Source organism: Pogona vitticeps, chromosome 7, assembly GCF_051106095.1.
Source record: "Pogona vitticeps strain Pit_001003342236 chromosome 7, PviZW2.1, whole genome shotgun sequence".
Lineage (NCBI taxonomy): Eukaryota > Metazoa > Chordata > Lepidosauria > Squamata > Agamidae > Pogona > Pogona vitticeps.
The window spans coordinates 9,405,839-9,423,355 of NC_135789.1; the positions used below are offsets into that span (position 1 = coordinate 9,405,839).

Below are 17,517 nucleotides of genomic sequence, written 5' to 3' on the forward strand. Positions count from 1 at the left end.
CCAATAAGGAAAAGAAATGGGACATACATCAAACAAGATCCATTTTGCATACCTAGGATTCTATAAAACAGATTCTCTGCTGAAAATCCAGTGTTGACTCAACTTGATACATACCCATTTTGGTCACGAAGCGAAACAGACAGGGTTACCACCATAGGGCGACAACCCAACCTAGCAGGAAATGATTTCCTTGTCTTGCTGAATACTATGGGGAGATGCCTCAGTTTTCCTGCACATCTTGAGACCCACAAGAAATGCACAAAACCGTTCTGTTTATGGAAATAAATCCATTTCCTAAAACATTTACTTCCAAACTCTTTCCATTCAAGGTGCTCCCAGTGCTATGAAAGCCATGATAAAAAAAATAAGTGCATCATAAAATCAACGATTGAAACAACAGCTAAACAGACAGATTGCGGACCAAAACAGATCAAAAATACAAGATGGGAAAAAGGATGGGAGCCCCAGCACAGCTTTTGGCCTCTGGGCAAATGAGATTTAGGGAAAAAATGGAGTTGGGGTGGGTACACATCCCATAATTCTCCACCAGGGAATCGTAGCCTAACAAAGCCACTGTTTCAAATCAAAGTATCATGGAGTTGGAAGGGGTCTCTAAGGCCATCGAGACCGATTTCCTGCTCAAGGCAGGAATCCAGATCAAAGCAGAACTGACAGAGGGTTGTCCAAATTTCTCTTCAATGCCTCCAGCATTGGAGTGCTCACCACCTCCATTGGTTCCGTTGTCGTACTGCTCTAACAGTTAAGAAGTTTTTTCCCCCTTTCAGCCTAAATCTGGCTCCTTGTCGCTCGAGCCCATTCTTTGAACATTTGAAAAGTCCTGTGCTATTTCTCCTTCGCTTCCTTTTCTCAAGGCAAAGCATGCCCACTTAAAACCTTCCAAGAGTAGAGCTGGAAGGGACCCTTGTGGGTCATCCAGTCCAGCCCCTTCTCAAAGAGGAGCAGTGGCGGAATTGAACTCCCAAACTTCTGGCTTTGGAGCCAGACCTAAGTCCCTAACTATCCAATTCTTCCAGTCTTTCCTCCTGGGGCTTGGTTCCCATCCCCTTGGTCATCTTTGTTGCCCTCCTCTGGGCAGTCAAGCATTCTGGGGGAGTGTCTATACAAGTGAAACCAAGAGCCTTGGCTTTTGCGCCAACAACACGGTCAGGATGCTACCCATGCAAAAGGCTCCATCCGCTCCCCATCCCCACCACGATGCTGAAAGGACCACCAAGCTGATCAAGGCTGCCCCGAGGGGCTTCCCATCTGCCCCACGTCCCACTCATGTATGACAAGGCTCATCATGATCAGAAGTTAAACCCTGGCTCCCTTCCCATTGCTCCCCAACCTCCCCCCACCCAACCTTGCCACTGGGTTTTTTTTAAAACGAAGTATGTCTCGTTTGGCTGGCAGTCCCGTCAGGATCCCAGGACTTACGTTGGCGCCGGCCTGGCCGCAGCCGGAGAAGACGGTGGTGAAGCCCTTGCTCTGTGGGGTCGGCTTGAGGCTCTTCCCAGCCTTGATCTCAGCCAGAAGCTCTGCGTTGTCTCCGGTCGGGGACATCATGTTGAAGGATTTGGTGCCTGCGGTCAAAAATGGGTCATGCAGGGAGGGGGGTGGGGGTGTCAGAGTGGAGAGGAAAGTCATCAGAAAAACACACACACACACACAACCCATGTTCCAGAACACCCTCCTCACGGATGGACACACTTGGAGCAGCCTTGCCAGCCCCGTTCTCAACAGGACAGGTTGTCTGGGCATGTCAAGAGAACTTCTTGAGGAATCTCTGAGAGACCTAGTGGTCAAAGTGAGCATAAAGGAAAGAAGACTTTTTTCCTTCTTTTTCTTTGGGCAAGTCCAGAAAAAGCTTCACAATGAGCCAAGACTCAACCTTAGTGCCTTTCTCCCTTTGTGAAGCCAAACACACACACACACACACACAGAAGAAACAAGGGCAAACGGCAAGGCTGTCGGAGCAGAAGACACAAGCAACCCATCGCGTGCTTCTATGGGTTACAAATCCAGCTGACAAAGCACCCACCCTCTTCACTGGACGCATTGGCATGAAAGCCACTCCCTCGTCAAGGCAGGGAGCAAATACCTTGCTGTCCCACTGGGAAAGAGAATACATATATATATATATTACCACATCTTGTTCTCACACCTGGAAACAAGTGAAACAGGATTTACATTCTTACTGGGAATGTCAGCCACATGGGATGAGCAGACAGCTGTTTTGGCTGCCTCCTCTCTGCTTCTCCTGTTGCAAGAGCGCTTCATAATAAATGTGATGATAAAATAAAACTGGATTGAGTTTTTGGTCATTCCAGAAAAAGACCTCCTTAGAGTCGCCGGATTGACCTTTCTGGTTAATCCTCGTCCTGCTCGCCACACGCTGTATGACTTCCTTTTTTTTTTTCCAAATTCTTTCCGTTCTTTCAACTTAATCTTAAGTCACTGGTCCACATTGTTCACAACCCCTCCCAAGACCGGAGCACTTTAGAAGCAAGTGTTGTCGGGAGTGGGGACCGGGGGGAGGGGGGACTGAATGTTAATTACAAAACACTTGGCGCACAGAGAAATAATATAATGCAGGGCTTTCAGCTTAGGGGATTACGAGGAAAGCCCCCGGTGTTCCCTCCTGGCCTGGTGGCAAGCCGCCAGCCCTTGTCACAAAACACAACGGAACGGTGGGGAGCTGAAAGCGGTTGCACCGTCCATGAAAACCACGTGACTGATCTGGCCCAAACCTTTTTGGCTCACGCACGCCAACTACTCATCACACAGAGAGGGTGGGGAAAAAAAAACCCAGACACAGCAAATTGGAAGTGAGTTGATGTTAACTCTGGGGAGAGGGCGCCCCGAATGTCTGAAAGCTAAGGGGTGGTATAAAATCTAAGTTAAAACTCTAAGGCTACATCAGCCTTACATTTTCTTTCTTCCTGAGGCTAACCATCTTTGCTCAAAGAATCCCACTCCTGCCCCACCTGAGTCACGGAGCGGCAAGCACTGTCTGCTTCAAAAGTGTCAAGATCAGGTTCATGCAGAGGTGCAACAGGGACCCTTCTCGGAAAGTAACGCTGCTCGATTATGTTGTTTTACTCTGTCGGGGCTAATAGAGAGACACCGCAAAAGGGCTCGCCCTCAAATGAAACATGGACACAGATGAACAGTAACACAGAGAGAAGCCGATTCCACTTGCGGGGGGTGTGTGTGTGCGCTTTCCTGCTCACAGAAGCTTCTAATGTGATTGATTCCTCGTGGTGCAACGCATGCTCCCTGCATCACTGTCTAACAGGAGATGATTAATGAGGAGGAATGGGAAATCCACTCTGAATTCACAAATAACGAAAAATGAAGCGTGGTTCCTTCCGGAGACGAAATCTCACCAGAAAGCTCAAGCCGATCTCACCCTCCCTGGACCACGTCTGAGGTCCCTTTCACAAAATTACACCCAATGTACTAGTCCACATTGTTCCTAAGACTATTCCTGTTTCAGGAAGGAGGGGCGAAGAATTTAAGCAAGGAACGCAGAACTCTCTGCCGGGGAAGTCGTGAGTGTTGGGGGCATGGTTGATAAACCCTCGTCTCTCTCTCTCTCGAAGAGGCTGGTTTTGCAGGTGAGCGTTCAAACGGGTGACTTGTCGTTTCTCGCCCGAGATGCCACTGCCCTGCAAGCAGGCCATCCTGATAAAAAGAGGATGGCCGGGCCCGAGGAAGCTGAGGTCAAGAGCTATGCTTTCCTCCCCGGGTGCCCGCCTCCCTTGTCTGGCCCACTTCAACACGGGGGCAGGGGGGCAGGATTCATCCTCTTCTCAGAAAGCAAGGCAGAGAATCAGAAAGCAGTGTCTCTGCTTGAAACGTTGCAACCGGAGGCCAAACTCCGGGTGGGAAAGAGACCCACCAACCCCAGGAAGGCTCTTCAAGAAGCTAGGAGGAAATTCATTCTTGGCAATCATGCAGGACTCCCCTAGGATCCAAGCCGGCTGACACTGTCCGCTGAGAAAAGCCCCCCCCCCCCCCCAAAACCACCTCAATTCCCAATAAGTCAACACCTCTTCTTGGCTGAGCTTTCCACTCTCTCCCTCCATCAGGCTGAAAGCAGCCCTTTCAGATCAAACTTAAACCAAAGGGTGCCTGAATCAAACAACAACAGCAGAGCTGAAGTAGGTAACCCCGGCCCCTCGTGCCACACAGAAGCCGATCCCATTTCAGTGGGAGACGAAGCAATGGGGCCACAGTCCAGTCACCGCAGCAGCGCACAGAAAGAGCAAGCCGTCTGACCGCCCCCCCCACTGGGCCTTCCACAACCCTCATCCTCCTCACCGCTTTGCGCTCCCACAAGACCCTCCATTGATGGCCACCCTTACTGGGAGTCCCAAAGACAGCAAGACCTCCAAGGTCTCTGGGCTGTTTTGAAAAAGGAGGAGGACACTCACATGGAAAAGAGGACCCGGGGTGCAAAGCCCTGAGGAGACTCCGGACCTTCCCTGCAGGCTCTCCGGCACCACCGCCGGCCGGCTGCTCTCTGGCAACAGGAGAGGACGTTTGCCGCTCAGGTGCAAAGAGGCAGACAGGTAGCGGTTAAGAAGGGATAAAGCATGTCAGGGGCAGGTCAGGGCGGTGTGAACACCGCCTCTCTTTCCGGGGAGACCAGGAAAAAATGCCGAGCCCAGAAAGGGCGATGCCAGCGAGCCCTGACACTCGCCGTCCTGCCTCCGGAGAGAGCCTAACAGCGTGAACCCTCTCATCACCTCGTGACGCCAACACCGTAAAGGAGATGAACGTGCAAAACACGTCACCAGGGCGATGGGCAGCTGACGGCATGGCAAAGCGTCACCTATCCGTGGGAAGATACTTGCCTGGCTTGACACGTTTCAGGGTAGTTCGGAGGGCGCAGCCCCAGTGCTCCTGAGCTGCCAGCTCCGTGGGGCAGCCCTCTGGCTCCTGGCTCCACCAGCCATCGTCCTGGGCCATGCAGGTCAAAGGTCCTCCTTGGTCCCTAACAGGTCATTCCTGATGCTGGGAAGAAGGGACGGGAAGAGCGTCTGGTGCGGTCAGCCAGCCGCCCGCCCGGCCAGGGGGAAATGAGCAGATGAGTCGTCTGGGGGGGGCAGCCCTCTCCCTCGGGGCTGGAGGACAAAAGAACTGCAAGCATGAATGACCCAGGCTGGGAAAATGACATGCTATTAAGCGGCCGGCTCGAGGCCCCAAATCCTCTGGGATTCGGGGCTAATAAGCGCAACGTGTTGGACGCCGGCCAAGCTGGGAAGTGTAATAAGCTTCGGGAGCCCAAAGTAAAGTCTCGATGGAGGTTCACGTGTCCGGCTAATGCGCAACATATGAGCATAAACAAAAGGCACTCTGTGCGCCTCTCATGCGAGCCTTTGTGTGTGTGTGTGTGAGAGAGAGACAGAGAGAGAGAGGAGACCTTGCCAGTGCGGGGCATGGAGGGGGTAGCGACGCTTCGCAGAGGAACGGCGTTTGGATGCACAGGAAGCCAGCCCCTGGCAGACATGCGAAGGCAAGCAGGATCGGTGGCGCAGCAAACCTTGCCCGTCGCACCCGATCCTGGCTGTGATGGCTCTTTAAGAGGGAAATGCGCGTGAAAATCCTCAGGCGGGCTTCTGGAAATCAGAGACTGGCTAAAGGGTTCAAGTTGCAGTGAGTGAGAGAAGAGGACATAAGAAACTACAATTCAAGGATGGGGTACTTGATAGTTGGAAAACGTTATCCTGTGCCTAGACCACTTCTTTAAGCACTTAGGGGGTCTAGGGCCCAATGCCATGAGATCAGGTTTCATTTGAGGGGGAAACCCAAGTTTCTAGCCCTCAAGATCCATCGCAAAGAATTCCTGATGAAATTGTGGGTGTCAAAGAAGAGGGAGAGATGGGAGCAACATTTCTAGTGGCCACGTCTGTGAGAAACCCAGCAATGTAAATCCATCTTTTGTCCCCACGCGTCATCGGGGCAGGTGAGCCCAGGAACGGAGAATGTTGTTTGGATCAGGAGCACGCCTCTGAATGGAAAAGGTTGGTCGTCCAGCGCTGCTCCCGTAGCCAACACTTTCGATGGCGGCCCAGGAGGCCCCCGTGGCTACAGCGGTGGCTGCTGGACTTGGACGACACTCTTTCCCAGACAGATAACAGCTGTGTACCCATGGCCCATGCACCGGGGACATGGAGACTGGTTTGCCGCAATGCCCAAGCTGTACATTTTGTTGAGTGCCTTCCTGTTAAATCGCAATGAATTGCTGATTTCTCTCAGCAATTCACTGTGCTGTGGAGCCAGAGGTTGGGAGTTCAATTCCCCCCCGGGCGTCCTTGGCTGGGGTTAGACTCCATGATCCATCGGGTCCCTTCCAGCTCTGCCGTTCTGAGATGCAACCAAAATATCACCTATAAACAGGCGAGCTTTATGAAGGCGCAACATCACCTGTTACTGTTGTTATATGTGGGTTCTGTTATGCGTTTATCTATACGTATATGTATATATACCTATATATCTATAGATGATGTTTTTGTTGCATGACTTGCTTGCTTTTTAAAGCTCCCAACTGGCAGGAGGTGCAGGCCTCTTCAGAGCCCCACCCTACTGTCAATAGAACCTCCCCACTCAGAGGCAGTCTATCACCGACACTAGACAGGGCCACTTGATCTAGCGAGAAGGTTCTAATAAATACACGTGCCTCTTTCGAAACACACTCCGGTGTGCGCAGGGAGAACTCCGAAGCAGGGCTAAACGCCCACGTGAAATCAACCTGGCTTACTGGCCAGGAGGAAGAAGCAGGAGGGACTGCCTCCGGTGTGTGTGTGTTTGTACATGAAAACGGAGCCCTTCCAGGTTGCTGGCTTCTTTTCAATGGGCATGGCCCTTCAGCTTCCCCTAAATAATGCACGCTTAGCTTGGGCGTGTGTGTGACAGGTAACTACCCAACAACAAAAGGCTGAGGATTAAACTCCCATCAATATTTAAGAACCCGGAGCCTTTGCTCACGCGGAGGCAACCACGAATGTATTTAAAAGCCAGGGGACGGGCAGGGCGAGATTCGTGGCTCTGGACGGAAGCACCCGTTGCTTTTTAGTCAAGCAGTTTAGTCCGAGGGCCCCTTTTCGCTCTGCGTGAGTTGGAGACCTGCTTATTTCACGGCCCTTTCTAAACCACGCTAGCGGCTGAAGGAGCCCCCCCCCCAGAAAATCAACAGGCACCACAGTTTCACAAGACGGCAAATTCATGTCAAGAGTGGCTCCTCCTGGCCGGACAGTCAGCTCAGAACGATGAGCTTTTGGGCTCGCCGCGATGACACTGGATCACATTCGGTTACACCTGATCAGACTCGGGAGGGATCTGGAGTTCTAAAGGAGCAATGAAGCAAGTCTCAGATTTCAGAAGATGATCCATTATTTCTTTTAAGATCTTTACTAGGTTTCTAGGCCTTATGGCTGTGAAGCCGTGACCGAAGGGATGTGGAGAAGGACCAGAAGGGAGAGAGTAACATAAGAGCCTTGTTAAATCAGAGGCTGATTCCATATCAAGAACCAGTGCACCTTTAAGAGGAAAATGGGGTTTATTCTAGCAAGAGCTGGCCTTGAGCTGCCTTCAGCAAATCTGCCTGCTTTGAGTTGCGTCTGGTGAGCTTCGAGGTAGCGAGCGCTTTTTTTGCTTGCCTCACCATGTGGTCTTGAAAGATTTGTGTTCCTGCAGGGACAACACTGTAAGAGGATGAAATACGCACGTAGGTGTGGTTTGATCTGGAAATTCTCATTAGCGGTATGTGAGGCCTATCTATCTGTTTCTTCCGGTAATTCCTTGGGACTTTCTCGATAGCAGGAACAAGCACATCCTCTCCTACATCCCTCGGGCTTCCCTGTTCCCTCTCAGCTGAGCTGCACGCCTCACAAGATTTGGGGAAGAACCTGGATAGCATTGCAAGCTACCTCTGTTGCAATGCAAATTACAGAGAGTGACACTAAAGAGCCATTAACTTTGCAAAAGACCGGCTGTTCGTAGAGGTTGCTCTAACTGTCTGCATTTCTGGACTTCTTTCTTTCTTAGGGAAGGAGGGCTGATGACAGTCTTGGAAATTTGCCTCCACACCACTGGTCTCTCATCAGAGGATTGAGCTGGCACAACATTTTTGAGTGCAGAAGTGCAGAGACTGTTTGCGCTCTCTCTCTCTCTCTCTCTCTGTGTGTGTGTGTGTGTAAGAGAAGCACAGAGAGAGAGAGAGAATGTCGGTAGAGGTATTTCCACCGAAGTGCAGGACTCTGTAGTAAGGCAGCTGAACAACACACACATACAAGCCATTGAGCAATTGACAGTCAGTAATTAACAGCAATTAGCCCAACTTCCCACTGGACTTACTCGTTCCTTCTAAGCAGAGAAACTCTTCCGGGAAAGACGTTTAAGTTAATGGAGGAGGGGGAACCCCACAGCTTCCACCAACCACGAGAAAGACGGGGTGCCCAGAGATGGACTCTTGCATGCGACTGGAAGCCGAGCGAGGAGGAAAGGCCAACCCGGCTGGGTTGTGGGGAACAGAGTTCCAGAAAAGCACCTAGCGAGGTGAGGATTTCAACCTCCCTCGAACCCAGACCGCCTTTCTGTGGCAAGGGGCGTCTCGCTAAATTAAATTATAAATTAAAAACCCCGAATGCGGCTTATCCCACCCCTAATCTGCACTGGCGTTTGGAAAAGCTAGAATTGGCTTCCACCTGGCTGGGGTGGCGTCAGAGCGGGTGGACTTTGAAACCACCAGAGGCTGGTCACGGCAAGGGAAGTTGTAAAACGGGCTGCGGCAGGCGACGGAGAATCAAGGGGAAGCAAAGCGAATCACGTCTGGCTTCCTGAGGCTCCCGCTCCGGGCCTGAAAATGATTTCGTTCCCAAATTCCCTTGGATGCTAAAAAATCCCAATTATTTACCTTGGAATTTTGCTTGACTCTTCTGTTACCCGGACGCCTGGGTCTTATTGGGTTCACGCTATCTGCTCCCTCCGGTCTGCCCTTTTGCACTTCTACATGAGTCACATTTCTGACGGTGCGAGGGTTCTTCATCCCCCCCACGCTGGCCCACTAGTTGCTTCTGGGAATCCGACAGATCCAAGTCATGAGAGCAATGGGCAGCAATTGCCATGGAGGGATAGACTGCTCCTGGACATGGATGTTCCATGGGGTCATTGTGGCCAAGAGCCATAGTTGTTGTTTAGTTGTTTAGTTGTGTCTGACTCTTCGTGACCCCATGGACCAGAGTACGCCCGGCCCTCCTGTCTTCCACTGCCTCCTGGAGTTGGGTCAAAGTCATGTTGGTTGATTCAATGCCATTGTCCAACCATCTCATCCTCGGTCGTCCCCTTCTCCTCTTGTCTTCACACTTTCCCAACATTAAGGTCTTTTCCAGGGAGTCTTCTCTTCTCATGAGATGGCCAAAGTATTGAAGCGTCAGTTTCAGGATCTGTCCTTCCAGTGAGCACTCAGGGTTGATTTCCTTTAGAATGGATAGGTTTGTTCTCCTTGCAGTCCAGGGGACTCTCAAGAGCCTCCTCCAGAGCCATAGAGAATCAATCTCACAAAAGTGTGGGATCTGAAGGGTTATGGAGTCCAGCTTTCCACCCATGCAGGACTGTAGGAGTTACTGCAAAGTTTCACAACATTCAAGAGAAGCAACCTGGAAGGGCCATGTTTGGGATGGATGGTCCGTAAGAAATTTCCACCTCTTCTAGCAGCAGCGAGAGGTCTCACACCTCACCTTTCCCCACCAGTTGGATTCCACTAAGTAGATGCGAGTCTCTTGGGTCCAAAGCCAGTGGCAGGTCTTCCCAGGCGACCTACCAATAACTTATCAGCCCCTGCTCAAGAGTTTGCTTCCCACCCTCTCCTGACCCCAAACAGACGACGGCCTTTTTTTTTTCATGCTACAGCCACAAACAGGTATTTAAATCATTGCTCATATTCATGCAGCAGGCAAAAATGAAAGTTTTTTCCCCAAAAGTTCTCTCTCTACTGAATAAAAGTATGACAATGTGCACATTTCTTTTATATTTCAAGACTTTTTGGGGGAAGGAACCCACATTTTGGAAGTTTATCCGAAAGAACTTTGGCTTTTGTGCAAAAAAACCACACCAAAAAAAAAAAAATCCTCTGTGCTTTGCATCTAAGAATTTGCATGTTATGTTAAGGTTTTCGTGCAAAATAACGTTTGATGCAACATACCCAGTTTCTGCAATATATATATTGCAAATATATACATATATATGTAGTGAAGGAATATATATATTCCTTTACTAACTCTGCTGATGGCAATAAGATGTGCTGGACTTTTCACTCATGCGAGAGAAGCAAGAAACAAACCGTCTTAATCTGTTTTACTAATCAATTTAATTTGTTATTGACTTTCAGTTGGCACTGATTATGTTCTGTTCTGTCCTCTGCTATAATTCACTCATTGTTAGCTGCCAAGACTAAACACTGTGTTAGATGGGAGATAGAAAAATCAATCAATCAATCAATCAATCAATCAATCAATCAATCAATCAATCAATCAATCAATCAATCAATCAATCAATCAATCAATCAATCAATCAATCAATCAATCAATCAATCTCACAAGAGGGGCCCTTTTTCTGACTGGGTGTCTCCAAGTATTGCCACACCTTTTTTCAATGGGGGGGGGACAAGAAAATCTGTGGGCCTGAAACATTGCATGATTGATTGAGCTGCCAGGATTCCAACCACTGCATTGTCCATGTTAAAAAAAACCCAATAACCATGAACCTCATCAATACAGAAATATACATCTTCGTCGTGTGCATGTTGTGTTGTACCCTCGTTTTTACTTTCCAGATAGTCCTCCCACAAAACCCTGGGAAAGGCAGTAGAGTCTGGAGACCGAAAATCCTTAACAACAAAGCAGCTGCTGTAACAAAATGTTGCAGTGCGAAAAGCGGATCTGTGGCTGCTCCATTCCATTCAGTTCCCCCTCCCAGTGAGCTCAATATTAGAATCACAGAACTGTGAAGTTGGACATGGGATCCCCCAGGGTGATCTAGTCCACCCCGTGCAAAATGGGAAATCTACCACTCAAGCCTCCTCAAGGCTTGGCTGCTCAAAATGTTTTGAACTATCTCCAGTGAAGGAGATCTTACTGCCCTCTGAGGCAGCCATTTGCCTGGGGAGCAAGGGTCCCACCCCAACATGAAGGGCTTCCTACGTTTCCATTGTAATCTCTCTGGTTTTTGCCATTTACCGCATTTTTTCGTGTATAAGACTATACTTTTGTCTAAAATCTTTAGACTAAAAATTGAGGGTCATCTTATACACGGAAGTAAGCTGAGGAGAGAACAAAAACAAGTGGAGGGGAAAGCAGGGATCAAAGCGATTCTGCAGCGCTTTGATCCCTTTCCCCCTACACTTGCTAAACCCCACTTAGATTTCTTAATTTTGAATTAGAAAAGTGGGGGGCATCTTATATATGGGGGCGTCTTATACACAGAAAAATACGGTAAATCCAACTCGCACTCCATCCTCCGGAGGTGCAAAAAACGAGTTGGCTCCACCTGGGCCGGGAAAGCCCTTCAAACCTTGGAGCAGGGCCATGGAAACAGACCTCCATTCGAGACCAGTTCCTTAAAGCCGACCTACAACTTCCAGCATCCTCCCGGCAGGCAGGGAGGACTCGTTTCTCCGGCCGAGTCTACAGTGCAGAGAAAGGGGGACATAAAGTGGGGAGGAGAAATGGGTCTGGACTTACTTCCAGTCGACGAGGAGGAGCGCCGTTGGCTGGTCGAAGCCGGGTGGTTCTCGGCGGGCAGCAGAGGGGGTGGCGGTGGGGGGCAGGCACCCTCCGGGAGCGGAGGGGGTGGTGGAGGGGGAGGCACCTCGCCGGAAGGCTTGCTCTCTGCCGCACTCCCATTTTGCACACTCTCCTCGGACAGAAGCGAAGCCTTAGAAAAGAGGAAGGGAGAGATAAAGCCACACCAGCATCAAGAACCACCCCATGGAGGGGGTTGCACTGGAATTTGGACATCAATGGGAGACATAACCCCCTCTTCCCACAAAAGTCCACTAGAGGTGTCCTACGGTGCCTGGACACAGAAGCTTCCCCATCCCCACAAAATCCTGGACCACCTTGCAGGGCAGGCTTCAGGTTCAGAAATATATTGCTTCGTGGATTGACTTTATTCCTATCTTTCCCTTCCCCCACTATTGGCACCCCAGATGACTGGATGCAGGAAGAAGAGCAGATACAGGTACAATTATAAACACAGCACAGTAGGATCCCCGTATCTACAGGATCAGTAACCACCGATTCACTTATCCATGATCTGAAAATATTTTTTAAAAAAAAATTAAAAGAAAAATCCTAGAAATATCTATTTCTAATGATGAAATTACCAAAACTGGCCTCTAGAGGGAGACAGAGACCATGCGATTTATAGCATTTGCTCTAATCTTTTTTTTCCCAGCATCCCATGGGGGGGCTGAAACCAGCCCCCCTTGGATAGGGGGGGTCCAACTGTAAGTTGCAACGATAGGATATAATGAAAAGGGATTGTCCCATGAAACAAAAAGACTGACTCAAGAGCAGTGTATAAGTACAGCACCCTTCCTCAGCAGATCACTATCAGCCAAAAAGTCTGTGCAAAGAAAAAGGCCGGTTGGAAGGAGAACAGGTAGGGGGCTGGCCGAGTGTCTACGGGCAGGGAGTTCCGCAGGCTGGGAGCAGCCACCAAAAAAAGGCCTTCTTTTCCACATCCCCATTCCAAAGTCAGTATTTGAACAACCAGCCTGTTCAGACAGGAGAAGGACGAAAACAGGAGGGGAAGCGCGTCCCCGAGGCAGTCTTCCCTAGTGGCTCACCTCCTCGCTGTGGGCCATCTTCCGGTTGCTCCCAGCTGGTTCGCCGCCGCCCAGATGTTTGTAGTAATCGCCCGTGCTGGGCTGCTTGTTGAAGTTTCTTGACTTCCGGCTGGAGTCGACGCGCCGTAGCTCCGGGCTGTTCTCCAGAGAGGTAAGCTGAAAAACCAGCAGAGGACGGGGCTCCTTCGTTTCTGTAAGGGCTGGATCACGGACACATCCGCCCCACGAGCCCCCCCCCCCCGGGGTTCGTTCCCATCTCTAGGCCCCGGAGCTCAGAATCCCACCAAGAAGGATCCACTCCGTGTTTCAGACAAACCTAGCGAGTTCTAGGCAAAACCTGGCTCCCAGCTCCCAAGAACCCTTGGAGGGAAACAGACACATCCAATGGGTTTAAGCTCAATTTTAAATTCCTCGTCTCTCTACTATTTCTTCTACAGGTGTCCCCCATATGAGATTCTACTTCTTCTGATCCTGTGTGTGTTTGTGTGTGTGTCTCCCTCTCTGTCACAGCCATTGTGTGTGTGCGTTTCAAGATAGCAATGAAATGGATGGAGCTTCCCGGGGTGTAAGCAACCCAGAAAACATCTCACCGCAGCAAGAATTCTCTATGCCAAAAATTGGGAAAGTCCGACGATATCGAAACAAGAAGATCTTATTGAGAAGATACGGGAAATAGCGGAAATGGACATTTTATCAGAAGTCCATTTCCAAAAGGCAACAGAAAGATGGGACTTATTCTACAAAGCGGACGGAATCAACAGGCAATGTATGAAGAGCATATACTGAAACGAGAACTTAAACCTAGAAGGCAGAAAAGAGTAAATAGAGTAACGTGGAATTTTGATATGGCAATAGGTATAGAATGGATGTTAGTATGTGATTGTTTCTCCTTTTCCCCATGAACCTCAATTCCCCTTTTCCTTTTTGTCACCCCCTTGTTAAAAAATAAAAAATTATATATAAAAAAACATCTGGCAAAACCAGCACAGCTGGGCAGTTCCACTGTGCTTCTCGGCAGAGCGGCCCCAGTTGCCCTGGGAAGAGTGAGCGGCCGAAGGGTGAGGGCCCCCCGACTGGCACGTTGAATAGTGGGGTGGACTTGAACTCGTCCCTCTCGCCTTCTCTGTCTGACATGGGTCACAGGGCTGTTACTTGGGAGAAGGAGATGAGCAGGGAGGCCCTGCGGAAGAGGAAAGGGAGGTAAATAAAGAACAAACATCTGTTCTCTCTGTTTTCATAGCTGGCGGGAGTGGGTGAGCGGGCCAGCGGTGTGGCTGGGGAGTCTTCCCTCCTCTATCTGGACAATTATATGGGGACAACACAGGCTCTGGCACCAGACCTGCCATGACAGTGCTCATTAAAAAACCCTTTCCATTTAGTGGAAACCCCACCACCTCAATAATGACCCTTTGAACCTGGAAAAGAGGTGGCGTCTACTTTAAGGAACTCCCTCTTCTTTCTAGTTTCCCACCGAGCCTTGTGCTGTGTGTGGATGGAGGATCGTGGACACCCCGAAAATGGCTGTGATCAAGATGGGGGGAGCCCCCCTCGGGAGCTGGTGTTTCCCAGTGATGAACCCCCCCCCCCAACCACAAGAGGACCAAAAGCAGGGAAGCCCCGGGAATCATCACCCCGGCTTCCCTCCTGCCTGGCTCCAGAATCAGCACCGACGTCTGCTTTTGCCACCCCGCCAACACAAACAGGATTTAAGGTCAGCAAACAGAGGAAATGACCCCCAGAGCCCCAGGGATTAGCATGGACAGCTTATCCCTTTCTCAAAACACTGCAGACCCGTTCCTTCTTTGGGAGCGCCCCCTCCCTCTCGCCACTTCTTAATCCACAGAGGGGGACCTTGGGCAGGGGGGGGGGCGTCTCACACTGCAGTGCCTGGCACCCCCCTCCCTTTGGAGGCCTGGTTTTCAGAAGCACAGCTAAGGCCACCAGTGGCTTCCCTCTCCTGCTCCTACAGAAATTCTCTACAGGCTGAAGAAGGGTTCTGTGGAACTCAGAAGGTGGCCCCCTTGTTGGCATATATAACCACCACAGCAGAGGAAACAGGAGGCCCCTTGATTTTCTCAGAGCTGTCCAGTGGCCTCCAACATCTGGCACCCCTAAGAGGGTTTCTGGGATGTATCGGAGAGTCAAGAGGTGGTGGAGGCGGTGGCCCAGAAATAGAAAACCACCCTTTGAACATTTCACAGGCCTCCGAAACCCTATTAGGATTACCCGAGGTCGGAAGCAACACAAACCAAAATGGCAACCACACAGCTAAACAACCACAACTCTCTAAGGTAGGGGCTACCGGAGACGAGCAGCTAAACTTGAGAAATAGACCGAGGCCAGAAAGAGACCTTATAGACAGCCCTTGATTGGAAGAGGGAAGTTCTTGTCTCGGGAAAGCATCTGAGTGCTGCAGCTTCACACACTTTTAGGATTATGGGTTGGGGCTGGAAAGGCCTTTGAAATCTAGTTCCCAAAAGTGGGGAACGGCTTCTGTCACCTCTCCACAACACAAATGTGCCCCAGCGCTAATTCCTGGCTGTCTCTGATGTCTCTTTCTAGTGTCAGTCAAGCCACGGGTGAGATCATGGACGACACAAGGTTCAAATGGGGACTTTCCAACTGATCTCCTGCGCGGGGATGTAGGAAACCTGCCGGATTTCTCCTACCCGTGACGTGCCTTGCCACCATCAAAGAGAGCAAAGCCACGGAAGATGACACGTATAACAAAAAGAAAAACGAAAGAATTTCATTGCCTGAAAGATGGAGTAGTTGACGCGGGTGCGAAATAAATTGGGAGTCTGAGGAAGTGGAAGCAAAGAAAGTTGCACTGAGATAAATTGGACATTTTGGGTGCCCTAAATCCCTTTTTTTAAAGTGTCCTTATATGGGCTGAAAGGATCTAATGTAGCTGTGGAAGAATGTCCAGCTGGGTCATTACAAGCCCACAGACAGCCAGGCCATTTGGGGGAGCGTAGAATCAACACAGGAAGCTCACTGTATCTGGTGTTCAGATATACTCCTCCTGAAGAGGGAGTTTCCATTTTGAGCTGTCACACGAACCCGTCACCAATATGGATCGATTTCTGCCAATCATACGTTGTCACTCACCCTGGTTTACCCAGACCTCCATACAAATGCAAGATCTGCCTGCAAAAGTGGGAGGAAAGGTTCCTTGATCCTGGAAGGCAACAAGGAAGGAAGTCTGCTCTTCTTTCCCTGCACCTCCTAAGTAGGGCATGTAAGAGCAGCAATAAACCATCCCACTGGTTTTGGTGGGTAGGCTGCTTCTGAGCATGGAGGTTCCATTTCACACCACCATCAAAACCACCGGAAATGCATTTTTTGGACTACAATGACCAGAAACCCTGGCCAGCAGGGCTACTGCCCATAAAGAGTGGGGGATTTTGGGGGGTGTAGTCCAGAGGTAACTGAGTCAAGCTTTCGAATCATGATGGCTGAGGTGGGGCCTGACGGATCACACACTGTCTCCTCCCACCCCGTTCATCTCCTATAACCAGCCAACGGGACAAACAGCTCCTTCTGCAGAACCGAGACCAAATTCCACTTCTCATTATCATGGGGCAAAGCTATGACTTCTCCATTTATTGTGGAGTTTGCTCCCAGAACACAAGCCCAGCCACAAAGCAGCGCACCATGAAACATCCACCCCCATGTCACACCCACAAACACCCTACAGAGGCTAAAAACATCCACAAACTTTATAAACAGCCCGTTATGAGAGCTGAAAGAGACATGTGAGTTTGGTTTTGAGAAATCAAGCTTCAAAGGAAAAAAGAGTTTCAGACACTAAGCACAAAAAAAAAACAACAAAGTGGCAAAACTCAGGAAGTGAGAAAAACTGCTGGGCACTCAGACGCTTTTAGTAGTCAAGGAACTGCCTCCTCTAATGACATATCATCTGCAACATTTATTTTTGTCCCAACTAGAAGCAAGCAGGCAGGCGTTTACCCTGAGATGCCATGGGCACTTTTCTCACTGGGATGGATACTTAGAGCTCTGAGGAGGAGTTCGTTTATCTAGTTAATTTCCTGTGCCATGCACATTTTCAATACCACAGCCGTATATTTTTTTGCGGAGCGTGCTAAATAAAATTAATCTTCATTTTAATCAGCAGCGAATTCCTGGCTGATTTAAGAGTGGATCGGCTACTCCGGACTTGCAGTCGTTGAACAGCTAACTAAAGCAAAAGCCGCTGCCACATTCACACGCTCTATCCAAATTGTGCCGCTAAAAATCAAAGAGGTGGTGGTGAGTTTTAAAAGCGCTCGGAGAGCTAAGTATTAACTGGGAGGCGTTCAGCAGCCACCCTGGGAAAGTGGCTACAGGAACCGAGTTCAGGTTACCGGTTAATATTTAACAGGGTGGCTGAAGCAAGAGGAGCCAAGGCGAGGTGGGAGATCTCTGCTGGCTTAGTCTTTGCTAGCCCGCCGGGGTCTTTGGGCAACCTTTCCATAAGGAATTAAGTTAGGGGGATCAGACTGGGGTAAGGCAAGGATCATAAAGAGGAGGGGGAGTAGAGGGTTCTCAGTGGGTCAAGGAGGGGCTGAAGGAGGCCAGCCCCCCCCCAAGGTCCAGGGATTGGGCTGAGAGCTGGCCATTGGCCCTACCCTGAAGGGTGGGGAAGGGACCTACCTGGG

The 17,517-nt window shown here is 50.0% G+C and overlaps 1 protein-coding gene across 1 annotated transcript in view; it reads right to left on the minus strand.

The window, feature by feature from the left end:
* LOC110082452 (espin) overlaps window positions 1-17,517 on the minus strand; it is a 93,519-nt gene that overhangs the window by 20,164 nt on the left and 55,838 nt on the right. The window contains 3 exon segments of the mRNA XM_072977737.2: window positions 1,438-1,583; window positions 11,748-11,940; window positions 12,857-13,012. Of these exon segments, the coding sequence (XP_072833838.2) occupies window positions 1,438-1,583; window positions 11,748-11,940; window positions 12,857-13,012 (495 nt within the window).